The 21119-nt window shown below is 37.2% G+C and overlaps 2 protein-coding genes across 2 annotated transcripts; both read right to left on the bottom strand.

Moving 5' to 3' along the window:
* Positions 1-3075: 3075 nt before the first annotated feature.
* Positions 3076-8627, bottom strand: LOC148730395 (uncharacterized). Its single transcript, XM_088762331.1, has 6 exons — positions 8466-8627; positions 7681-7931; positions 7414-7527; position 7238; positions 5950-6075; positions 3076-5631 (listed from the first exon to the last, which is right to left on the bottom strand). Exons 1-6 carry the CDS (start codon positions 8560-8562, stop codon positions 5171-5173), a joined length of 1050 nt encoding a protein of 349 aa, XP_088618457.1. The 5' UTR covers positions 8563-8627; the 3' UTR covers positions 3076-5170.
* A 2693-nt stretch (positions 8628-11320) lies between these two features.
* Positions 11321-16320, bottom strand: LOC148730394 (uncharacterized). Its single transcript, XM_088761786.1, has 6 exons — positions 16194-16320; positions 15756-15857; positions 14966-15216; positions 14701-14815; positions 14076-14123; positions 11321-13524 (listed from the first exon to the last, which is right to left on the bottom strand). The coding sequence occupies exons 1-6, from the start codon at positions 16318-16320 to the stop codon at positions 13064-13066; spliced, it is 1104 nt and encodes a 367-aa protein (XP_088617912.1). The 3' UTR covers positions 11321-13063.
* Between the last annotated feature and the right edge of the window lie 4799 nt (positions 16321-21119).

The following is a 21119-nucleotide window of genomic DNA, read 5'->3' as shown; positions in this document are numbered from 1 at the left end:
GTTGTTTGCTCCTGGTGTCATTATTTTACCGATTTCACTTGATTTAAGCGGTTTTTTTTAATCCTGGTTTTCTACTACATAAAGAGAAGACAAGGCCGAACACTTCTTTCCGGACAGCCTGCCGAACGAAGTAAAAAATCCTAAGCTAAAATGTACCCACGGCCACAAATCCACCGCAGAATTCAAGGGCAAAGGTTGATCTTTCATTTCAATTCTCTAGCCACACAATTTCATCCCGGCGATCGGCGCCAGGCGGCTCTTCGTGTCCTCAGTGAAACGCTAAAACGATGGTAGACGTCCGAGTACATTTCAACCACGACACAACGACCGTTGGAATCGGCTTGGTAACCTCGTCATGTTGGCAAACCAAGACTCGCGGGGGTACTAGACCTCAACTTGTCAACAAAAACTTCTTCTACAACCCGGGGTCCCCTCAGGTCGAACCTAAAATGTACCATTGTCTCAAGCACCCAATCAAAACCGCGCAGCATCTTGTTTGCACGTGCGAAATTTTTGCAAAACTCGGAGGAAACCCAGGAAGAAATGTAGCTGGTCAACTTGTTATTTCTTTTCAATCATGTAAGTATTTGAATTCAGGGTTTACGTTGTTTTTTTTTTCTCATGTATGTATGTATGTATGTATGTATGTATGTATGTATGTATGTATGTATGTGTGTATGGATGGATCGATGGATGTCTCCCGCTCTTAAAAATTTCAAGTTTTCCAATATATTCGCATGTTGTAGTTTCTTCATTACAAGCGATCACGAGGTGATGTTGTATTTTGAGTTAATACTTCAGGGTAAAGTTGAATGTGGACCAGAGTCAAATAGTGGACTTTGCGTTTAAAGGTCACAATTTATTGATTACTGGCCAGGCTGGCGTTGGTAAAAGCGAGGTCGGAAAAGCATTCATTGGAAAGGCGAAATGTGTGGGAAAGAAGATCGGTGTGATATGTTCGAGCGGCATTGCTTGTCAAGCGTATGATCGCGGCGTTGCGTCAACTGTTCATTCATTTTATGGCTTATAAAAAATGAATGTATCTCCTCGGTTTCTGTAGAGCTTTCGCCGTTGACGTTACGTTTTTTCGGAGCCATTTCGCAAAACCGTTCTATACGATTTTTATACTTTGAATTTTGTAAACAAGATGCTGCGCGGTTGTAGAAGAAGTTTTGTTGACAAGTTGAGGTCTAGTACCCCCGCGAGTCTTGGCTTGCCAACATGACGAGGTTACCAAGCCGATTCCAACGGTCGTTGTGTCGTGGTTGAAATGTACTCGGACGTCTACCATCGTTTTAGCGTTTCACTGAGGACACGAAGAGCCGCCTGGCGCCGATCGCCGGGATGAAATTGTGTGGCTAGAGAATTGAAATGAAAGATCAACCTTTGCCCTTGAATTCTGCGGTGGATTTGTGGCCGTGGGTACATTTTAGCTTAGGATTTTTTACTTCGTTCGGCAGGCTGTCCGGAAAGAAGTGTTCGGCCTTGTCTTCTCTTTATGTAGTAGAAAACCAGGATTAAAAAAAACCGCTTAAATCAAGTGAAATCGGTAAAATAATGACACCAGGAGCAAACAACACACGTATGGAACAAGGTGAGCCATTTTTATTTAATATCTTTACTTTTAACTATCTCTGTGGATGTCTTGTAGAAAATCCCATACAAATCCTTATAAATATGCAAATTGTGTTCCTTGTGTGGTTCTCAAAGAGAGCTTGGGCCGCCTGTGTTTTCAGAAAGGTGTGGCGCCGATTCTTCCTCTAAAATTTCTACGCATAAAGATAGCTTTTCACGGGTCACGGATAATAATTATATCATTTGTACAAAACTACGTTCAGTCTGATTCAGGCATAAATACTTCACATAAGAAACAAATGATGACATACTGTACGAGAGCTAATGAAAATACTTCGCTGTGTTCCATTCTTATAAATTCCAGGATAACTTTGTACTAAAACTAGATACAAAAAAAAAACTAAAATAGAGATATTTGAAATAATGCTGAGTTGAAAACCATTGCTTTGTAATGAGCAGAAGGGGATGGGTTTGGCGAGAGTTAACTGGACGACAAGCCATTTAAATATGGTCACTAGAAATTCATGCTTTAAAAATTATTTGAAACGTGCCTCCAAATGGTTATGTTATTTTTTTTATACATGTCATATAACAATACAAACAAGTTCATTGTGTCATACGCCTAACTATTTAGTTATAACATTACATAATGGCATGACAAACCAGCTAATTTACAAGTATTCCGCATAAATTAAAATTCAATTTAAAAGTAGGTACTATAATTCATGACTAAAGATTTTAGAATTTTGAAAAGCATAAGTCAGGATCATAAATACAATGCATATGAGGCAAATTTGAATTTAATCGGCACGTGTATTGCTCAAACGAGTTTATTCATCGAAGATAATCAATTCTCATCGCAAACAATGGAATCATAATTCTGAGTTCATGAGAGACCGGTAAAAGTACGTCTTTTTCCAGTCCTGCTAGAATTCCCAAAATAGCGGTCATGTGAAAACAAGATATCTAATCCTGCTGTAACACCTAGATAATCTTTCAATCGTGAGATTAATTAATGTCTAATCTATAAAAGGATGCAGAAAATGTTGTCTTTTGAGACTAGAAGGGATCTTTACAAAGCCTTCATTTTACCACACTTCAATTACTGCTCCGAAACGTGGCACTTCTGTAACAAGAAGTCAGCTGACAAGTTAGAGTTGGTGAACAAACGTGCGCTCCGTTTTGTTTTTAGAGATAAGTCCTCGCCTTATGAGGAACTTTGTAAGCGTATCGGTCTCTCAAGTCTTCGTGAACAGCGATTAGCGAAAATTTTGTCCACTGTCTTTAAGATATTAACAAGTGATGCAGGACCAAAAAGCTTACGTGATCTTATAACAGTTAGGTGCTCCACTTACGATCTTAGGGGCACCACAATACTGGACCTCCCAAAAGTAAAATCAACAACCTTCAGGTTAAGATCATGGAGATATGCTGCATCGAAACTATGGAACGCTTTACCGGACGAGTCTCGAAAGATACAAACATTTACTACTTTTAAAAGTTACTTAAAAACATTAGATCTCACGGGACTCTAGCGCGGTGAGGATCTATCTTTAATTATATTTCCTGTTTTTAATGATTACATTTTAAATTTTATATAGTCAACTCGGTGACTACATTATTAAATTATTATATTTTAATATTAGCTAGTTCTTAATTCTTAATTTATTGAAATTTATATACCTTTACAAGGCTTTATAATTTCCTTTTCTCCTTTTATTTCGTGGCGTACCTGTAAACTAGCTTTTAGCTAAGCGTTCTGACCACGTTAATTAAATTGATTGATTGATTGATTAATAAGATCTAATAAGGCGGTCAAGCACTGAAGAAAATACAAGAATTGAAACGTGCGGTCGGCTCTTCGTTTTGTTGGGGTTTTTTACATGGGGAAGAAAGTTTCTTAATTCTAGTAAAACTACTTTCAGTTACAGCACACACTCTACACAGATGATTCAAGCCAACAAGTGTATTTTGATGTTAGGTCATTCAAATTAATCGAATAGATCGACATTATTCTCTGGTCATTGAAGGATAATGTAGGCTTCTCGAAAAAAAAAAATGGAGTATCTACCCAATATTGACTCTGGTAATTTCTATTACATATCGAATTATTATATGATTATTTACAAAGGTTAACTCACGTTATGCATATTGGTAATAAGACTACATGGAAATCTTTAAATCTCCTTATTTGCAATGAAATGCATGCTGTTCTACTGAACTGAACGTTATTTGACTACTAGAATTTACCGAACAGGCTAGAAAAATACTAAATTGTACTTTCTGGTTCGGTGAACAACGTAACTTAGCCTATGGAGGACGGCATTACGACAAACAAAAACGTCTGGCTCCTTGGTCTACTTAGGATTTATAATTGCCTGATATATTAAACATTTCAGTTATACTACTAGAATTCCATTTAAATCATCCATCATCTTCGATTTCTTTGGTCCTGAGCACTGACTGGTATATTTGCATTGTGTTGGAGTCATCGTTTCTCGTGATTTTATTGGTTGATTCTGTGAAAGTGATCTGGCATTTAAAAGATTTAGTGCATAATATTTAGCTTATAAATAATCTTTCAGGTCACTCACTTAGCTGAAGTAAATAAAATATTTTAGTATATACTAAAATAATGGATAGCGTTGAAGGCGCGCTCTGATTGGCTAGTCAAACTCCGAATATCCTTTGCTATTTACCTCCGAGCAACTCGGAGGCGGCCCGGTTTGCATCCGTGACAAGCGAAGAAATCACTCAAATTAACGACGGTGGTGTATATTACCTCACTGTTTTAGTATATACTAAAACAACTATTCACCTCAGTGTCGCTGGTTAGCGGTGGATATTTACCTCGCCGCTTCACGGCTCGGTAAATAGCCACCACTAACCACCTCCACTTCGGTGATTAGTTGTTAATCAGACGCCAACTGACAGTCTGTTCGTCCCCTACTAAGGCTTCCCAGTGAGATGATCTGTGATGTTATTGTCTGAGCCGATGGTGAGCAAGTTTTGAAAACTTTTCGGTATATTCTCAACAAAGACACTTTTTGACACCATTTCAAGCATGCTCAGGAGAACTTAAAAGACTATTCAACATTTTGGTATATGCGCGTATCTTTGTTTGAATTGACCATTTCCTGCAAAAATAGTGAGAGATATACTATATTGAATGTTTACCACAGCATTTAAGAAATAAAAGCACTACAATTTAATGATCTGTACATCGTACTTCATTCTTCAATCTAATCATGCTTTATAAATGGACCAGTAAGATACGAGATATTTTTCTGAGTCAATGTTAAAGGGTTGTACTACGCGGTCGATCGCCCTCAGGTCTCTGCCAAAGCTAGTTATCTAACTAAAATAGGAAATCCGTAGACACCAGAAATATTATGGTATAATCAATAACTTTGAGATTTCAAATACTTTTCGACAAACCATAAAAGACCCTTAACCGATGCAGTTTCAAGTTTAGTTATCTCACGTCTAATTTACTTAGTGTCTTTCTTACACCCCGGTGATATGTGAGGTACATTTATAATGTCCATCTCGTTTTTCGGAGTTTTATAAATCTAGATTTAATCTCAGAATGAAATCAATTTGAAGGGTACAAAGCATGAACGTCTGTGCATGTCTTGCCATCATTATTCTCCTCGGTAAAATTAGCCAAGTCTTGTCCATACCATACTTGGAACTGCTGTCCGACCGATACGACCAGTGGGGTGGGGAGCAGGTTGAACACAAGCGTGGGAGAGTTGACATCAGCACCGCTAAGTTGGTAAAAATACTCTTTGTTGCTTTTCACGAACTCAGGAAGTGGAAGAACACTTTTGTTGCTGTAAGTTATCACCGTCATTAAGTTATCGTTACCGTAATAAGGAATTGAGCATCCCCACTTTGTTGGATTAAAGTTTCCGTAGTAGCATGTCACGGAGCCATTTATGTGTACAAGTTTAAATGTGAAGATTTTACCAGCTTTCCGGATTTCAAAGGATCCGTAGTCGTCATGTTTTGTCCCAAAACAGACAGGACTGATGTTAATCTTTTTCCAGTTGTCTGGTAAGAAAATTGATAGGTTATAAAAATTGTGTTAGGTGGTAAGATCCAAAAAAAGTCCTCTTAAAATTGAAAAAATTTTCTATAACAATTAAAACAGAATATTCCATTTTCTCCGGAAGGGACTTTTTGACAAATATCAGTGGGCGTGAAAGGTGTCATAATTGCATTTCTTGTGACCAGATGAACGCCTCTTTCACTATAACGAGAAAGGTAAGGCATGACTAAGGAAGGAAAGGTGAGGTAAGGTAAACTATGACCTGAGGATACATACGTTACCTAAATAAGTTCTAGTATTTAGTTAGAGATAGGATGTACCTGAGCAAAAGTGCCGTCCGTCTCCAAGGTGTCCAGACTTACAACTGCAGTCAAATGATCCAGCGATGTTTGCACAATCGGCAGCAAAGTGACACTCGTGGCTGCCATCTTTACACTCATCGATATCTTAAAAGAATGTAGACGAAAAGAAAAAAGGTAAGACTCAAGGCACTCTTTAGGCAAGCTACGAAGAAGATAGGAACAATCATGTTTCTCCAATGGGCATTCGTCAACATCTAAGATTGATTAAGCTCATTTATCACCCACACATTTTCACTCAAGTTTTTTACCATCGCTTCTTTATCATGATTTTTTTTTTCAATGTTTATCCGGTCGAAACGTATTTCACCCTTTCGAATCTTCAGGCCCCTTCCAAACGCAGGCATAGGATCATCTGCCTGAGTCTGGGAGTCAATAGTTTCTCAGTGGAACAGCCATTGCGGTGACGCACCAGTTTTGATAATTGGGTATTACATCAGGGTAACGAAATGGAACTGCATTGCCCTTACCATGAGGAAAGCTTGGAAAAACTCACCTGACAGGACAAAGTTTTGAATCATCAGGGGGCCAGGAGAAGAATCAAATCCATGCCAATTCAGAAGAAATAATAATCATGAAGACATAGACATTTCTTGAAATGAATTAAAATGTATGGCAAAAAGTCGAGTTCGCAGGGAAGCTATCGTTAGTGGCCCCATACCCGGATAATTGGGAAAAGGAATAATCTAAGGAAAGCGAAGCCAGCTCTTCATTAATCAAACCTGTACAAATGAGCCCATTTCCAGTGTATCCCTGTTTGCACGTACATGTGAAAGAGCCATAAGTGTTTGCACAGTGCGTATTTACGTCACAAGGCAAGTTATCACCATTGCACTCGTCGATATCTGGAAGAGAGCAAAACGAGCTTTACGTGCATGTTTGATGAAAAGCATTTAACTCCTTATCAATAACAGAGTTTTTTCATCGACGTTTTTTAACAATCTCTGGCAGCTGACCAGCAGATAATACATGTACTGACCTTTTTTTCGATATGTAAGACCAACTGTCAAAACCATTGTTGCTGGTCTACATGTGTGTGCCTGTTTTTCTTTCGTCGCTACTGTCTCTTTCATTGTTTAAAATTCTCACCTTGGCAAGTTTCTCTATCGCCATTAAATCCAGGTTTACATGAGCACTTACTCCCAAATTATTGACACATCTGTGTTCTACGGAACAATTGTATTTTTCCGATGTCCATTCATCAACATTTACACAAAATTTAAGAATAAAACAATCATAGGTTAAGAACCCTCCTTTATGAGATATTTCGTCCAAATCTATAAAAGTGGCCTTATAAATGTTTCTTCTTTCATGCTCGCTCCTTAGCCTGCTTGCTCTCTCTCCTTCTACCCATCTTTTAAGTCAAAATAATTTTGCCTGTTATCTGAGCTCATCATTTTATCGTGAGAAATTTTCTTTATCAACTGTTTCGCACTGAACTCCTTGATATCCAGCAGGACATAGGCAGCGGTACCCATAGTCACCAAATCCCGCTTGACATGTGGCGTGATTAGCACACGGATTGCTCTCACAAGGATTCTGAAAAGGTAAGAATAAAATGGACCAATGTATAGAACGAATCAATATTAAAATAATCAATTAATAAATGATTGATGGAATAGATAAATAACACTTTATCAGAGTTTCCTTATTAATTCTTAAATTTAAAACTGAATTATGTCAGGTACTTACAAAAATCTCTGTGTATAAAAATCCGTTTTTGTCTTCGAAGGAATCGGAGACTTGTAAGTGAGTCATGCTATTAAGCTCGCATGTGAATGTCCCACCTCCCCGCGGACCGTAGTTGTAAGACACGCAGTGTGGTTCAAGATAGCATCTCAACTCACAGATATTCTTGTCTTGCACTTGGTCTGTCCTAATAACGTAATTTTTTAAGATCTTGTTTTTTGTTCCTTCTTTGAATTCAATCACTCGACAATCATCTGAGGGAGGAAGAAGGAATAAAGAAGGCAATGAAAAATATAATCTGCAGGCTATGTCCTTCGTTCTTCAAAGCAGAACAGATGGCAAGCTTTTCCATATTTATAGGCAACTGAGTCATTCAGTCAATTCGCCTTCAACGTGAAAGCCTTTTCTAGTCAGTCATTTACCTTTTCACAAAAGTTTATTTCTTCGGACCTTTTTTCCTTTACGAGAAATAGTCGAAGCTAATGCTCTATCACTCACGATAGGTGGGGGCTGATATCAAACAATTACAGTGTAGAAGATAAATAATTTAGTCTGGGGAAAGTCATACTAAAAAATGCTAAATAGGTAAATGCCGTCGAAATATTACGATCCTGAATCGGTTGTGGTACCCAAGGCAACCAACAATTATTCCTTTCTTCTTCTGTTTTTAACATTGCGTTTCTGTGGTAGATAAACTCTGGGAGGTGATTTCTCATCGCACACTGCATAACCGGATGGAGGGCTGACTTTGATATACCCTTAACAACGTAAATTCTTAGGAGCCGTACCTTCCATGCTATTTGCTCCACGCTGGTTACTTAGAGAAACACAATCCGGACTGGTAAAGAGAGCGAAGAGTATGAAACATTCCATTTCCTGCAGCATTTTTCCTGTTTAAAACAATGAAAAATATTAAGGCAATTTTACTGAATCTTGGGAAGTAAGGCGAATTTCTTCACACGCAGTGGTGTACTGTTTCGTTAAAAAAAACTTATCTTTTGAAAAATATATCTGGCTACCTTCGTCGTCCCATTTTTCAATCCTCAGCAGCCTGGCCAAATTTTATTTTAGTTATCTTGAATGACATTTGTGCGTCACTAACCGGGAATAAATGGATGTATTTTTCCACTTTCGCTTGTTTGATTGTTTTCTTGCCTAATGCACACTACGAACTGAACATCTCAATTTAAATTCACCCTCCATAAAACCGTTAACAGAACTATCCTTACTTTTCAAGAGGTAATTCACTTTAAAATATTTGGGGTGTTCTTTGTTGTGCGGTTGTTCGATTTTGTTATCACTCGTATATTTGCTAACCGAATTGGACTGTACTCTCCCACCATTACCATAACTCATCTGTTGACGCACATCAGCTATGGTTAAACAGCGAGCGAGTAATTAAAAAACAAAGGAGGACCCACGTACGAAGAGAGAAAAAAAATCTCCCTGGCAACAAATGTACCTAAATTCCTTTCCTGTGGCTTGTATATTGTTGCTTGACAGTTTGAGTCGCTGCTTGATGGTAAACTTAGGGAACAGAACTTAGCGTTTTATTATTATTATTATTATAATTGCGAAAGAGTGAATACGGCAGGTGAGTGTCAATTTAGAACAAGGCTGTGAAACTTTGCCAACGTAGAGTACTTTGGTCTTCCGCTGCGAGTTCGAATTTCCCTCACGACTTATAAGAATAATAAAAAGAAGAAAATTAGAAAAAAAGCCTTTCTCACCTTCTCAGAGGAAATATATTCTCTTGTGAAAGGTACACCTTCGAAGGGATGTATCATTTCATTCATTCTTTTTTTTTTCAACGTTCAACAGCTATCATTATTAAGCAAACATGAAGTTATTAGAAAAGTATTATCTCTTGTTTAATACAAACATCACTTCAACAAGCTTCCATACGCAAGTGAAGAGAAGACAAAGAATTTGATTGAATAAGAAATATTTCATTCTTTGAGTTGATCATAATTCAGACGTTTAAGTCTTGCATAATTATTTGCTGTTGATTTTGAAGGGAGCGAAATTGTGCAAAATATGGAGTTTGTAGATAGAGCATGACATCATATTTATGTGATGCAAGAAGACTTTTAACATAATTACTCTTGCCTTTCTTTATCGAATATTTTGCACAGGATTCGATGTTGGTTTAGCATGATTTTGGGTTTCATTGATATGAAGGAAACGCGAGGATTGTTCCCTACATTATGAAGTAAAACTAACGTCAATTATACAAAGTAATTATTTATTAATTAAAGCAAATCTGCTTGATGATACTTTCTATATTTTTTGGTTGATATATGTTGTTTGTTCTAAGAACTGACTCTTAAGACTGCCTTCTTTTTATTCTCTCTCTCACTTTCTTGCAATATTAAAAAGGATTCGCGTACAGTGTGAGAGTACTTCTAATTTAAGCCTATTGATTCATTCTTTGTACTCATTTCAATTTGACTAAAAACCGAACTCTGAAAGTTCAGTCAAGGCAGCTGAAGATTAACTCGACTCTCTGCCTTCAGTTTTCGATATCTTTAGAGGAAGTAACGGTGTATCCAATAGACAAAACTTAATCAATCATCCTTTTCTAATCGATAAACGATATTTCGCTAACGCGACTCGGTGAAACCATGGTGGAAAGTAAGCCTAAACGCAAAGCTAGTCGTCATCAGCTGTAACTGAGGTACGCACTAGCCAAAAAGGTGTCAAATAAGAGGAACTTTACAACCATTTTCAGAAAGGTGTGGTGCTGATTCTTCCTCTAAAATTTCTACGCATAAAGATAGCTTTTCACGGGTCACGGATAATAATGATATCATTTGTATAAAACTACGTTCAGTCTGATTCGGGCATAAATACTTCACGTAAGAAACAAATGATGACATACTGTACGAGAGCGAATGAAAATCCTTCGCCGTGTTCCATTCTTATAGATTCCAGGATAAGTTTGTGCTAAAACTAGATTAAAAAAAAACTAAAATTGAGATATTTGAAATAATGCTGAGTTGAAAACCATTGCTTTGTAATGAGCAGAAGGCGATGGGTTTGGCGAGAGTTAACTGGACGACAAGCCATTTATATATGGTCACTAGAAATTCATGCTGTAAAAATTATTTGAAACGTGCTTCCAAATAGTTCTGTTATTTTTTTTATACATGTCATATAACAATACAAAACAAGTTTATTGTGTCGTACGCCTAACTCTTTAGTTGTAACATTACATAATGGCATGACACACCAACTAATTTACAAGTATTCCGCATAAATTAAAATTCAATTTAAAAGTAGGTACTATAACACATGACTAAAGATTTTAGAATTTTGAAAAGCATAAGTCAGGATCATAAATACAATGCATATGACGCAAAGTTGAATTTAATCGGCACGTGTATTGCTTAAACGAATTTATTCATCGAAGATAATCAATTCTCATCGCAAACAATGGAATCATAATTCTGAGTTCATGAGAGACCGGTAAAGTACGTCTTTTTCCAGTCCTGCTAGAATTCCCAAAATGGCGGTCATGTGAAAACAAGATATCTAATCCTGCTGTAACACCTAGATAATCTTTCAATCGTGAGATTAATTAATGTCTAATCTCTACGCTCTAATAAGGCTGTCAAGCACTGAAGAAAAAACAAGAATTGAAACGTGTGGTCGGTTCTTTGTTTTGTTGGGGTTTTTTACATGGGGAAGAAGGTTTCTTAATTCTAGTAAAACTACGTTCAATTACAGCACACTCTCTACCCAGATGATTCAAGCCAACAAGTGTTTTTTGATGTTAGGTCATTAAAATTCATCAACTAGATCAACATTATTATCTGTTCAATGAAGGATAATGTCAGAAAAAAAAATGGAGTATCTACCCAATATTGACTCTGGTAATTTCTATTACATATCGAATTATTATATAATTATTTACAAAGGTTAACTCACGTTATGCATATTGGTAATATGACTACATAGATATCTTTAAATCTCCTTCTTGGCAATTAAATGCATGCTGTTCTACTGAACTGAACGTTATTAGACCACTAGAATTTACCGAACAGGCTAGAAAAATGCTAAATTGTACTTTCTGGTTCGGTGAACAACGTAACTTAGCCTATGGAGGACGGCATTACGACAAACAAAAACGTCTGGCTCCTTGGTCTACTTAGGATTTATAATTGCCTGATATATTAAACATTTTATACTTCTAGAATTCCATTTAAATCATCCATCACCTTCGATTGCTTTGTTCCTGAGCACTGACTGGTATATTTCCATTGTGTTGGAGTCATCGTTTCTCGTGATTTTATTGGTTGATTCTGTGAAAGTGATCTGGCATTTAAATGATTTCGTGCATAATATTTAGCTTATAAATAATCTTTCAGGTCACTCACTTAGCTGAAGTAAATAAAATATTTTAGTATATACTAAAATAATGGATAGCGTTGAAGGCGCGCTCTGATTGGCTAGTCAAACTCCGAATATCCTTTGCTATTTACCTCCGAGCAACTCGGAGGCGACCCGGTTTGCATCCGTAACAAGCGAAGAAATCACTCAAATTAACGACGGTGGTGTATATTACCACACTGTTTTAGTCTATACTAAAACAACTATTCACCTCAGTGTCGGTGGTTAGCGGTGGATATTTACCTCGCCGCTTCACGGCTCGGTAAATAGCCACCATTAACCACCGAGACTGAGGTAAATAGTTGTTAATCAGACGCCTACTGACAGTCTGTTCGTCCCCTACTAAGGCTTCCCAGTGAGATGATGTGTGATGTTATTGTCTGAGCCGATGGTGAGCAAGTTTTGAAAACTTTTCGGTATATTCTCAACAAAGTCACTTTTTGACACCGTTTCAAGCATGCTCAGGAGAACTTAAAAGACTATTATATTCAACATTTTGGTATATGCGCGTATCTTTGTTTGAATTGACCATTTACTACAAATAATAGTGAGAGATATACTATATTGAATGTTTACCACAGCATTTAAGAAATAAAAGCACTACATTTTAATGATCTGTATATCGTACTTCACTCTTCAATCTAATCATGCTTTATAAATGGATCAGCAAGATACGAGATATTTTTGTGAGTCAATGTTAAAGGGTTGTACTACGAGGTCGATCGCCCTCAGGTCTCTGCCAAAGCTAGTTATCTAACTAAAATAGGAAATCCGTAGACACCAGAAATATTATGGTATAATCAATAACTTTGAGATTTCAAATACTTTTCGACAAACCATAAAAGACCCTTAACCGATGCAGTTTCAAGTTTAGTTATCTCACGTCTAATTTACTTAGTGTCTTTCTTACACCCCGGTGATATATGAGGAACATTTATAATGTCCATCTCGTTTTTCGGAGTTTGATAAATCTAGATTTAATCTCAGAATAAAATCAATTTGAAGGGTACAAAGCATGAACGTCTGTGCATGTCTTGCCAGCATTATTCTCCTCGCTAAAATCAGCCAAGTCTTGTCCATACCATACTTGGAACTGCTGTCCGACCGATACGACCAGTGGGGTGGGGAGCAGGTTGAACACAAGCGTGGGAGAGTTCACATCAGTATCGCTGAGTTGGTAAAGATACTGTTTGTTGCTTTTCACGAACTCAGCAAGTGGAAGAACACTTTTGTTGCTGTAAGTTATCACCGTCATTAAGTTATCGTTACCGTAAAATGGAATTGAGCATCCCCACTTTGTTCCATTAAAGTTTCTGTAGCTGCATGTCACGGAGCCACTTGTGTGTACAAGTTTAAATGTGAAGATTTTACCAGCTTCCCGGATTTCAAAGGATCCGTAGTCGTCATGTTTTGTCCCAAAACAGACAGGACTGATGTTAATCTTTTTCCAGTTGTCTGGTAAGAAAATTGGTAGGTTTTAAAAATTGTGTTAGGGGGTAAGATAAAAAAAAGTCCTCTTAAAATTGAAAAACTTTCCTATAACAATTAAAACAGAACGTTCCATTTTCTCCGGAAGGGACTTTTTGACAAATATCAATGGGCGTGAAAGGTGTCCTAATTGCATTTCTTTTGACCAGATGAACGCCCCTTTCACTATAACGAGAAAGGGAAGGCATGACTAGGGAAGGAAAGGTGAGGTAAGGTAAACTATGACCTGAGGGTACGTACGTTACCTAAATAAGTTCTAGTATTTACGTATGATGCACGATCCTCGCAGTAGAAAGCGCTATTTAAGCAATAACGAAAATCAGACCTGAAAAAAATCAGGCCTGTACGGGACTCGAACCACTGACCTCTGCGATACTAGTGCAGCGCTCTACCAATTGAGCTAACAAGCCAACTGGGAGCAGGCCGTTAAGTTGATTCGTAATAAACCCGTGAAAGGGATAAATCAGATACAATGAAATATATGAAGTTCATATTATTTGAACTGCGGTATTAGATACCTCTCTTTACGTCACAAGGCAAGTTATCACCATTGCATTCGTCGATATCTGGAAGAGAGCAAAACGAGCTTTACGTGCATGTTTGATGAAAAGCATTTAACTCCTTATCAATAACAGAGTTTTTTCATCGACGTTTTTTTAACAATCTCTGGCAGCTGACCAGATAATACATGTACGGATCTTTTTTTTCGATATGTAAGACCACTGTCAAAACCATTGTTGTTGGTCTACATGTTTGTGCCTGTTTTTCTTTCGTCGTTACGGTCTCTTTCATTGTTTAAAATTCTCACCTTGGCAAGTTTTTCCATCGCCGTTAAATCCAGGTTTACATGAGCACTTACTCCCAAATTATTGACACATCTGTGCTCTACGGAACAATTGTATTTTCCCGATGTGCATTCATCAACACTTACACAAAATTTATGAAGAAAGCAATCATAGGTTAAGAACCCTCCTTTATGAGATATTTCGTCCAAATCTATAAAAGTGGCCTTATCAATTTTTCTTCTTTCATGTTCGCTCCTTTGCCTGCTTGCTCTCTCTCGTTCTACCCATCTTTTAAGTCAAAATAATTTTGCCTGTTATCTGAGCTCATCATTTTATCGTGAGAAATTTTCTTTATCACCTGTTTCGCACTGAACTCCTTGATATCCAGCAGGACATAGGCAGCGGTACCCATGGTCACCAAATCCCGCTTGACATGTGGCGTGATTAGCACACGGATTGCTCTCACAAGGATTCTGAAAAGGTAAGAATGAAATGGACCGATGTATAGAACAAATCACTAAAAAATAATCAATTAATGAATGAAGGAAGGAATAAATAAATAAAATTTTTTATCAGAGTCTTCTTATTCTTATATTTAAAACTGAATGATGTCAGGTACTTACAAGAATCTCTGTGTATAAAAATCCGTTTTTGTCTTCGAAGAAATCGAAGACTTGTAAGTGAGTCATGTTATTCAGCTCGCATGTGAATGTCCCACCTCCCCGCGGACCGTAGTTGTAAGACACGCAGTGTGGTTCAAGATAGCATCTCAACTCACAGATATCCTTGTCTTGCACTTGGTCTGTCCTAATAACGTAATTTTTTAAGATCTTGTTTTTTGTTCCTTCTTTGAATTCAATCACTCGACAATCATCTGAAGGAGGAAGAAGGAATAAAGAAGCCAATGAAAAATATAATCTGCAGGCTATGTCCTTCGTTCTTCAAAGGCAGAACGGGTGGCAAGCTTTTCCATATTTAAAGGAGGCAACTGAGTCATTCAGTCAATTCGCCTTCAACTTGAAAGCCTTTTCTAGTCAGTCATTTACCTTTTCACAAAAGTTTATTTCTTCGGACCTTTTTTCCTTTACGAGAAATAGTCGAAGCTAATGCTCTATCACTCACGATAGGTGGGGGCTGATATCAAACAATTACAGTGTAGAAGATAAATAATTTAGTCTAGGGGAAAGTCATACTAAAAAATGCTAAATAGGTAAATGCCGTCGAAATATTATGATCCTTAATCGGGTGTGGTACCCAAGGCAACCAACAATTATTCCTTTCTTCTTCTGTTTTTAACATTCCGTTTCTGTGGTAGATAGACTCTGGGAGGTGATTTCTCATCGCACACGGGATAACCGGATGGAGGGCTGACTTTGACATACCCTTAACAACGTAAATTCTTAGTAGCCATACCTCCCATGCTATTTGCTCCACAATGGTTATTTACAGAAACACAATCCGGAGTGGTAAAGAGAGCGAAGAGTATGAAACATTCCATTTCCTGCAGCATTTTTCCTGTTTAAAACAATGAAAAATATTAAGGCAATTTTACAGAATCTTGGGAAAGTAAGGCGAATTTCTTCACACGCAGTAGTGTACTGTTTCGTTAAAAAAAAACTTAGCTTATGAAAAATATATCGAGCTACCTTCGCCGTCCCATTTTTCAATCTTCAGCAGCCTTGCCTAATTTTATTTTAGCTGTCTTAATCACATTTGTGTGTCACTAACCGGGAATAAATGTATTTTTCCCCTTTCGCTTGTTTGATTGTTTTCTTGCCTAATGTACACTATGAACTGAACATCTCAATTTAAATTCATCCTCCATAAAACCGTTAACAGAACTATCCTTACCTTTCCAGAGGTAATTCACTTTAAAATATTTGGAGTGTTCTTTGTTGTGCGGTTGTCCGATTTTGTTGTCACTTGTATATTTACAGACCGAATTGGACTGTACTCTCCCACCATTACCATAACTCATCGGTTGACGCACATCAGCTATGGTTAAACAGCGAGCGAGTAATTAAAAAACAAAGGAGGACTCACGTACGAAGGGAGAAAAAAATCTCCCTGGCAACAAATATACCTAAATTCTTTTCCTGTGGCTTGTATATTGTTGCTTGACAGTTTGAGCCGCTGCTTGATGGTAAACTTAGGTAACAGAACTTAGCCTTTTAATTATTATTATTATTATTATTATTATTATTATTATTATAATTGTGAATGAGTGAATACGGCAGGTGAGTGTCAATTTAGAACAAGGCTGTGAAACTTTGCCAACGTAGAGTACTTTGGTCTTCCGCTGCGGGTTCGAATTTCCCTCACGACTTATAAGAATAATGAAAAAAAAAAAAATAGTAAAAAAAAAAACCTTTCTCACCTTCTCAGAGGAAATATATTTTGTTCTCTTTTGAAAGGTACACCTTTGGAAGGGATGTATCATTTCATTCATTCTTTTTTTCAACGTTCAACAGCTATCATTATTAAGCAAACATGAAGTTATTAGAAAAGTATTATCTCGGAGATTCAAACTTGAGTGAATGACTCGAGCATTCCTTGTACTCGAGCTTGACTTTCATTTTTATTTTGTCGCTTAAAAATGAAAATGACAATTTACACGAAATCTTCTCGGCAGACGTTAATTGGCAGAATACGTTAATTGGCAGAATACAATCTGAAGCAACCACGACGGCGACGACAACAAGGACGTGACAAAAATTTCATTTCATTTATTTTCTTATCAAAGTGTTCCTTTTTTTTTCCTTCCTGACTACTTAAGGTCCCTAATGTGATTATCTTATGAGGCGGTAATGGAAAAAATACTGAAAATGAATAAAACGTTGTACGGGATCGTAGACTAGGATAATGGATATCAAACCCTCAATCTTTATTTCTTATAAGCTGTCAAACGTTTCCAAAAGTTACCACAAAAGCGGTGAAATCATGAAAGCAAATGAATTTCAGCAACAAACGTGTTCTTTGCGAATGACCATTGACGCCATGATATAATTTACCATTTGTGAACTCGAAACCACCCAAACAATTTTGGTGTACGCTTCCATCGGTAGCTGGACTTTTGCAGATGACCATTTATGAATAAAATTTTTTTACTTTTTAAGAGAGAATAAGTCATTTTTCTCCTCTTGATACAGGAGATGATTCCTTTACAAATGATTGCGCTTGAGGTTTATGTCACTTTCTCTTGATACGAAAATTCGAGCTTCTTGCCGTAACATAAATAGTCAGGACATATCCCAACAATTTGAATCTATTAGTTGGAAATATGAAAGTGACTGTTAGGTGAGAGCAAAACAATTTGGACTTAAGAAATCTAATGAACATCTGTTCAATGTTTGTGTAATTATGATTAACTTTGTTGTTCTTCCACTGTCAATTCGACCTCCACTTATAACTAATAAGAATATAATACAATAAAGAAAAAAAGAAAAGCTTTACCTTTCAAAGAAAATATATTTTCTTCACCTTCAAAAGCGATGCAATGTTTTGTTGTTCATAAACGTAACAGGAAGTTAGAAACTAAGAATATAAGTAAAAAGATAAAATGCAGAAATCCAGTATCATCTTGCAGACTCTAACCGGGTTGACTCAATGCAAACATTCCTTGCCACTCGAGCTTGACTTTATTTAATTTTTTTTAAGCAGACGTCGATAGGCAGAATACAGCTGGACTTTCCTGATGACCTTAATACATTAAAAGTGTCTCAGGGAATGAATATATTTTTTCCTCTCGAGAAAGGGGACACATTCAGAGAAGAATTATGCTATTTACCTAATCTTCGGATTACCACGAATTCATGAATAAATAACTGAAAGCTTGCTTCCAGCAATTCGCTTTTTTTAAGTTTTGTTTCGAAATACTGTACAGAGTAATCTCTGAAGATGCAGAATTCAAATCCTAGACGGGGAAGTCATACTTAGAGGTTAAGAGGCTGTCCTCCTAAGAACGGACAAGGCAAATTTCGGACCTTCACCAATTTCCATGATTTTTTTCTTCTGTGAAAGTCGATACTTATATCCCATGAACAGATATCACGTTTATTTTGAACCAGTCTGATTCTTTTACGAGATATTCTTAAAGGTGACCTCAAAAGCACCCAATCCCCCCCGACCTCCATAATTTAGCTACAAAAGTCGAACGCTTGTAAAGCCGTATTCTTATTTCATGCATCTAAGATCGACCTTTTACCATTACGTTAACGGTCAAATGATTGCACTAAATATAGTTTTCACCGAGTTACAAATTTTTCAAAATACTTTGCCTCCAGCATTGAAGTTTGTGAATGGCGAGGTACATGCGGTTGAAAGCTATTTTCTCCTATATGGAACCTTATCTAGAGTCTAATCTATTACGGCGTGTAAGCACTTACACATAATAAGTAAATTATGGAATAAGAATTTTGCGCACTCTTTATGACGCGCCATATAGAGCTTTGCGAATATCGCAAATTAGCCATTTTGATCGAAACCAAAGAGAACCACAGGCGGCCCAAGCTCTCTTTGAGAACCACACAAGGAACACAATTTGCATATCGATTATAAGGATTTGTATGGGATTTTCTACAAGATATCTATAGAGATAGTTAAAAGTGAAAATATTACATAAAAATGGCTTACCTTATTCCATACGTGTGTTGTTTTCTCCTGGTGTCGTTATTTTACCGATTTCACTTTATTTAAGCGGGTTTTTTTTAATCCTGGTTCTCTGCCACGTAAAGAGAAGACAAGACCGAACACTTCTGTCCGACTCGCGGGGGTACTAGACCTGAGGGGACCCCGGGTTTTACAAGAAGTTTTGTTGACAAGTTGAAGTCTAGTACCCCGCGAGTCTTGGTTGCCAACATGACGAGGTTACCAAGCCGATTTCAACGGTCGTTGTGTCGTGTTTAAAATGACGTGGATGTCTACCATGTTTTAGCGTTTCACTGAGGACACGAAGAGCCGCCTGGCGTCGATCGCAGGGCTGAGATTGAGTGGCTAGAGAATCGAAATGAAAGGTCAACCTTTGCCCTTGAATTCTGCGGTAGATTTGTGGCCGTGGGTACATTTTAGCTTGGGATTTTTTACTTCGTTCGGGAGGCTGTCCGGACAGAAGTGTTCGGCCTTGTCTTCTCTTTATGTGGTAGAGAACCAGGATTAAAAAAAAACCGCTTAAATGAAGTGAAATCAGTAAAATAACGACACCAGGAGCAAACAACACGCGTATGGAATAAGGTAAGCCATTTTTATTTAATATTTTCACTTTTAACTATTTCTATGGATATCTTGTAGAAAATCCCTTACAAATCCTTATAAATCGATATGCAAATTGTGTTCCTTGTGTGGTTCTCAAAGAGAGCTTAGGCCGCCTGTAAGAGAATGCGATCCAACCAACGGGTAAGTTAGGGAACTGAGAAATTGTTACAAATCAAAAAATAAAACTGAATGGCATATCATATATTGAAAAATAAATCTTATACGACGTTTTCGCCGTTAAATTGGAAAACATGGGTGTTCTAAGGAGGAAAAACCTGTGTTTGTATTCAAACGAAATTATGATAATCTTACAGAGAGATTTAGCACCGCTTTAGCGTGAAACATAAACTCCGTGAGTGGCCACGTGACCTTGTTTTCCCACCATTTTCTTATGTTTGCCGGTCGCGCTTTGCTGATTACAAATAAGGGTAATCTGTTTCGCATTTACAGGGTAAGGAAGATTCTATTTCCTTTTTTTCTCACAGAGAAGAAGTTAATGGCCATGGAAAAGGTGTAACGATAGGATTTTAAGTTATCAAGTTCTTTTATGCCAGTGCTAAAGATAAAGAAAACTCAACGTAGAAACTGATACATACATACATACATACATACATTTTATTGTGTTTTGAGATAAAAGTACAGTAACATGCACGCGGGTAGCTAAGCTAATCTTGGCGTATTTCTAGACGTGATTCTTACAGTGTTTCGTAACTTTTTATACTCTAAAAAAAGCAGTTGAACACCAAAATAGCGCTAACTCGCCAAAAACGCTTCAAAATGGCCTGAGACGATGATAATCAACAAAGACTGAAAACAACAAGGCAATAAGGTAAATCCATTTTATCATCAAAACAAGACATTTTTTCTCTCCTTTAAAGCAAACCGATAACATCCCATACAAACCTTTATCAATATAAAACGTTGCGCAACACTGTAAGAGTCACGTCCGCTTTTCTAGTAGTGAGCTTGGGCTGCCTGTGGCCGAATAGACATCGATCGGATCTACAAATGTCTCTCTGAATGGAGATTCTTTCTCGTGAAAAGCTGCATTTGCTCATTTATTTTGTCCTGTTTTTGACGACCTTATGAATGTGTTACTGGACTATCAAAGGTATGCAGGGTAGTTGTGAGTCGTTATGTTTGCTATTCAAATTTTGCAATAAATACCCAGGCGCAGTGGGATGAAGAAAGACCCATGTTCAGTAACCGAGGAATGGTCCTTCAAGGTTCGTCATCTTTCGATAATTAAAGACATTGCATCAATGTCACGCAGCAAGTCTTTCATACCTAGATAATCATTAACTTTATATTTCTTTCTATTAAATAAAAGATAATCTCAAATTGGACTTGCACAACGGCAATTATTACCTTTGACAATACTGACAAAGATATGGTTCTTGCACGTACGCACCACACCAAAGAATTGCATGTAATGAAGTGTAACCAGTTTTGTTTGTGTAGACTAAGGCATACACTTGTGAATTAGTGTAGATTTAGTATTATGGAGCGAGAAAAACAATTATGTAA

This window comes from Stylophora pistillata, chromosome 5 (genome assembly GCF_964205215.1).
Source record: "Stylophora pistillata chromosome 5, jaStyPist1.2, whole genome shotgun sequence".
Classification (NCBI taxonomy): Eukaryota; Metazoa; Cnidaria; class Anthozoa; order Scleractinia; family Pocilloporidae; genus Stylophora; species Stylophora pistillata.
This window is presented reverse-complemented; position numbering and strand designations above follow the sequence as displayed.

Coding starts and splice junctions, on each gene's coding strand:
- LOC148730395 (XM_088762331.1), bottom strand. CDS start 8,562: ATGCTGCAGGAAATGGAATGTTTCATACTCTTCGCTCTCTTTACCAGT. Junction 7,528..7,680: donor TTTTATACACAGAGATTTTT/GTAAGTACCTGA, acceptor TTACCTTTTCAG/AATCCTTGTGAGAGCAATCC. Junction 5,632..5,949: donor CGGACGGCACTTTTGCTCAG/GTACATCCTATC, acceptor TTTTCTTACCAG/ACAACTGGAAAAAGATTAAC.
- LOC148730394 (XM_088761786.1), bottom strand. CDS start 16,320: ATGAGTTATGGTAATGGTGGGAGAGTACAGTCCAATTCGGTCTGTAAA. Junction 15,858..16,193: donor AGTGAATTACCTCTGGAAAG/GTAAGGATAGTT, acceptor TGTTTTAAACAG/GAAAAATGCTGCAGGAAATG. Junction 14,816..14,965: donor TTTTATACACAGAGATTCTT/GTAAGTACCTGA, acceptor TTACCTTTTCAG/AATCCTTGTGAGAGCAATCC.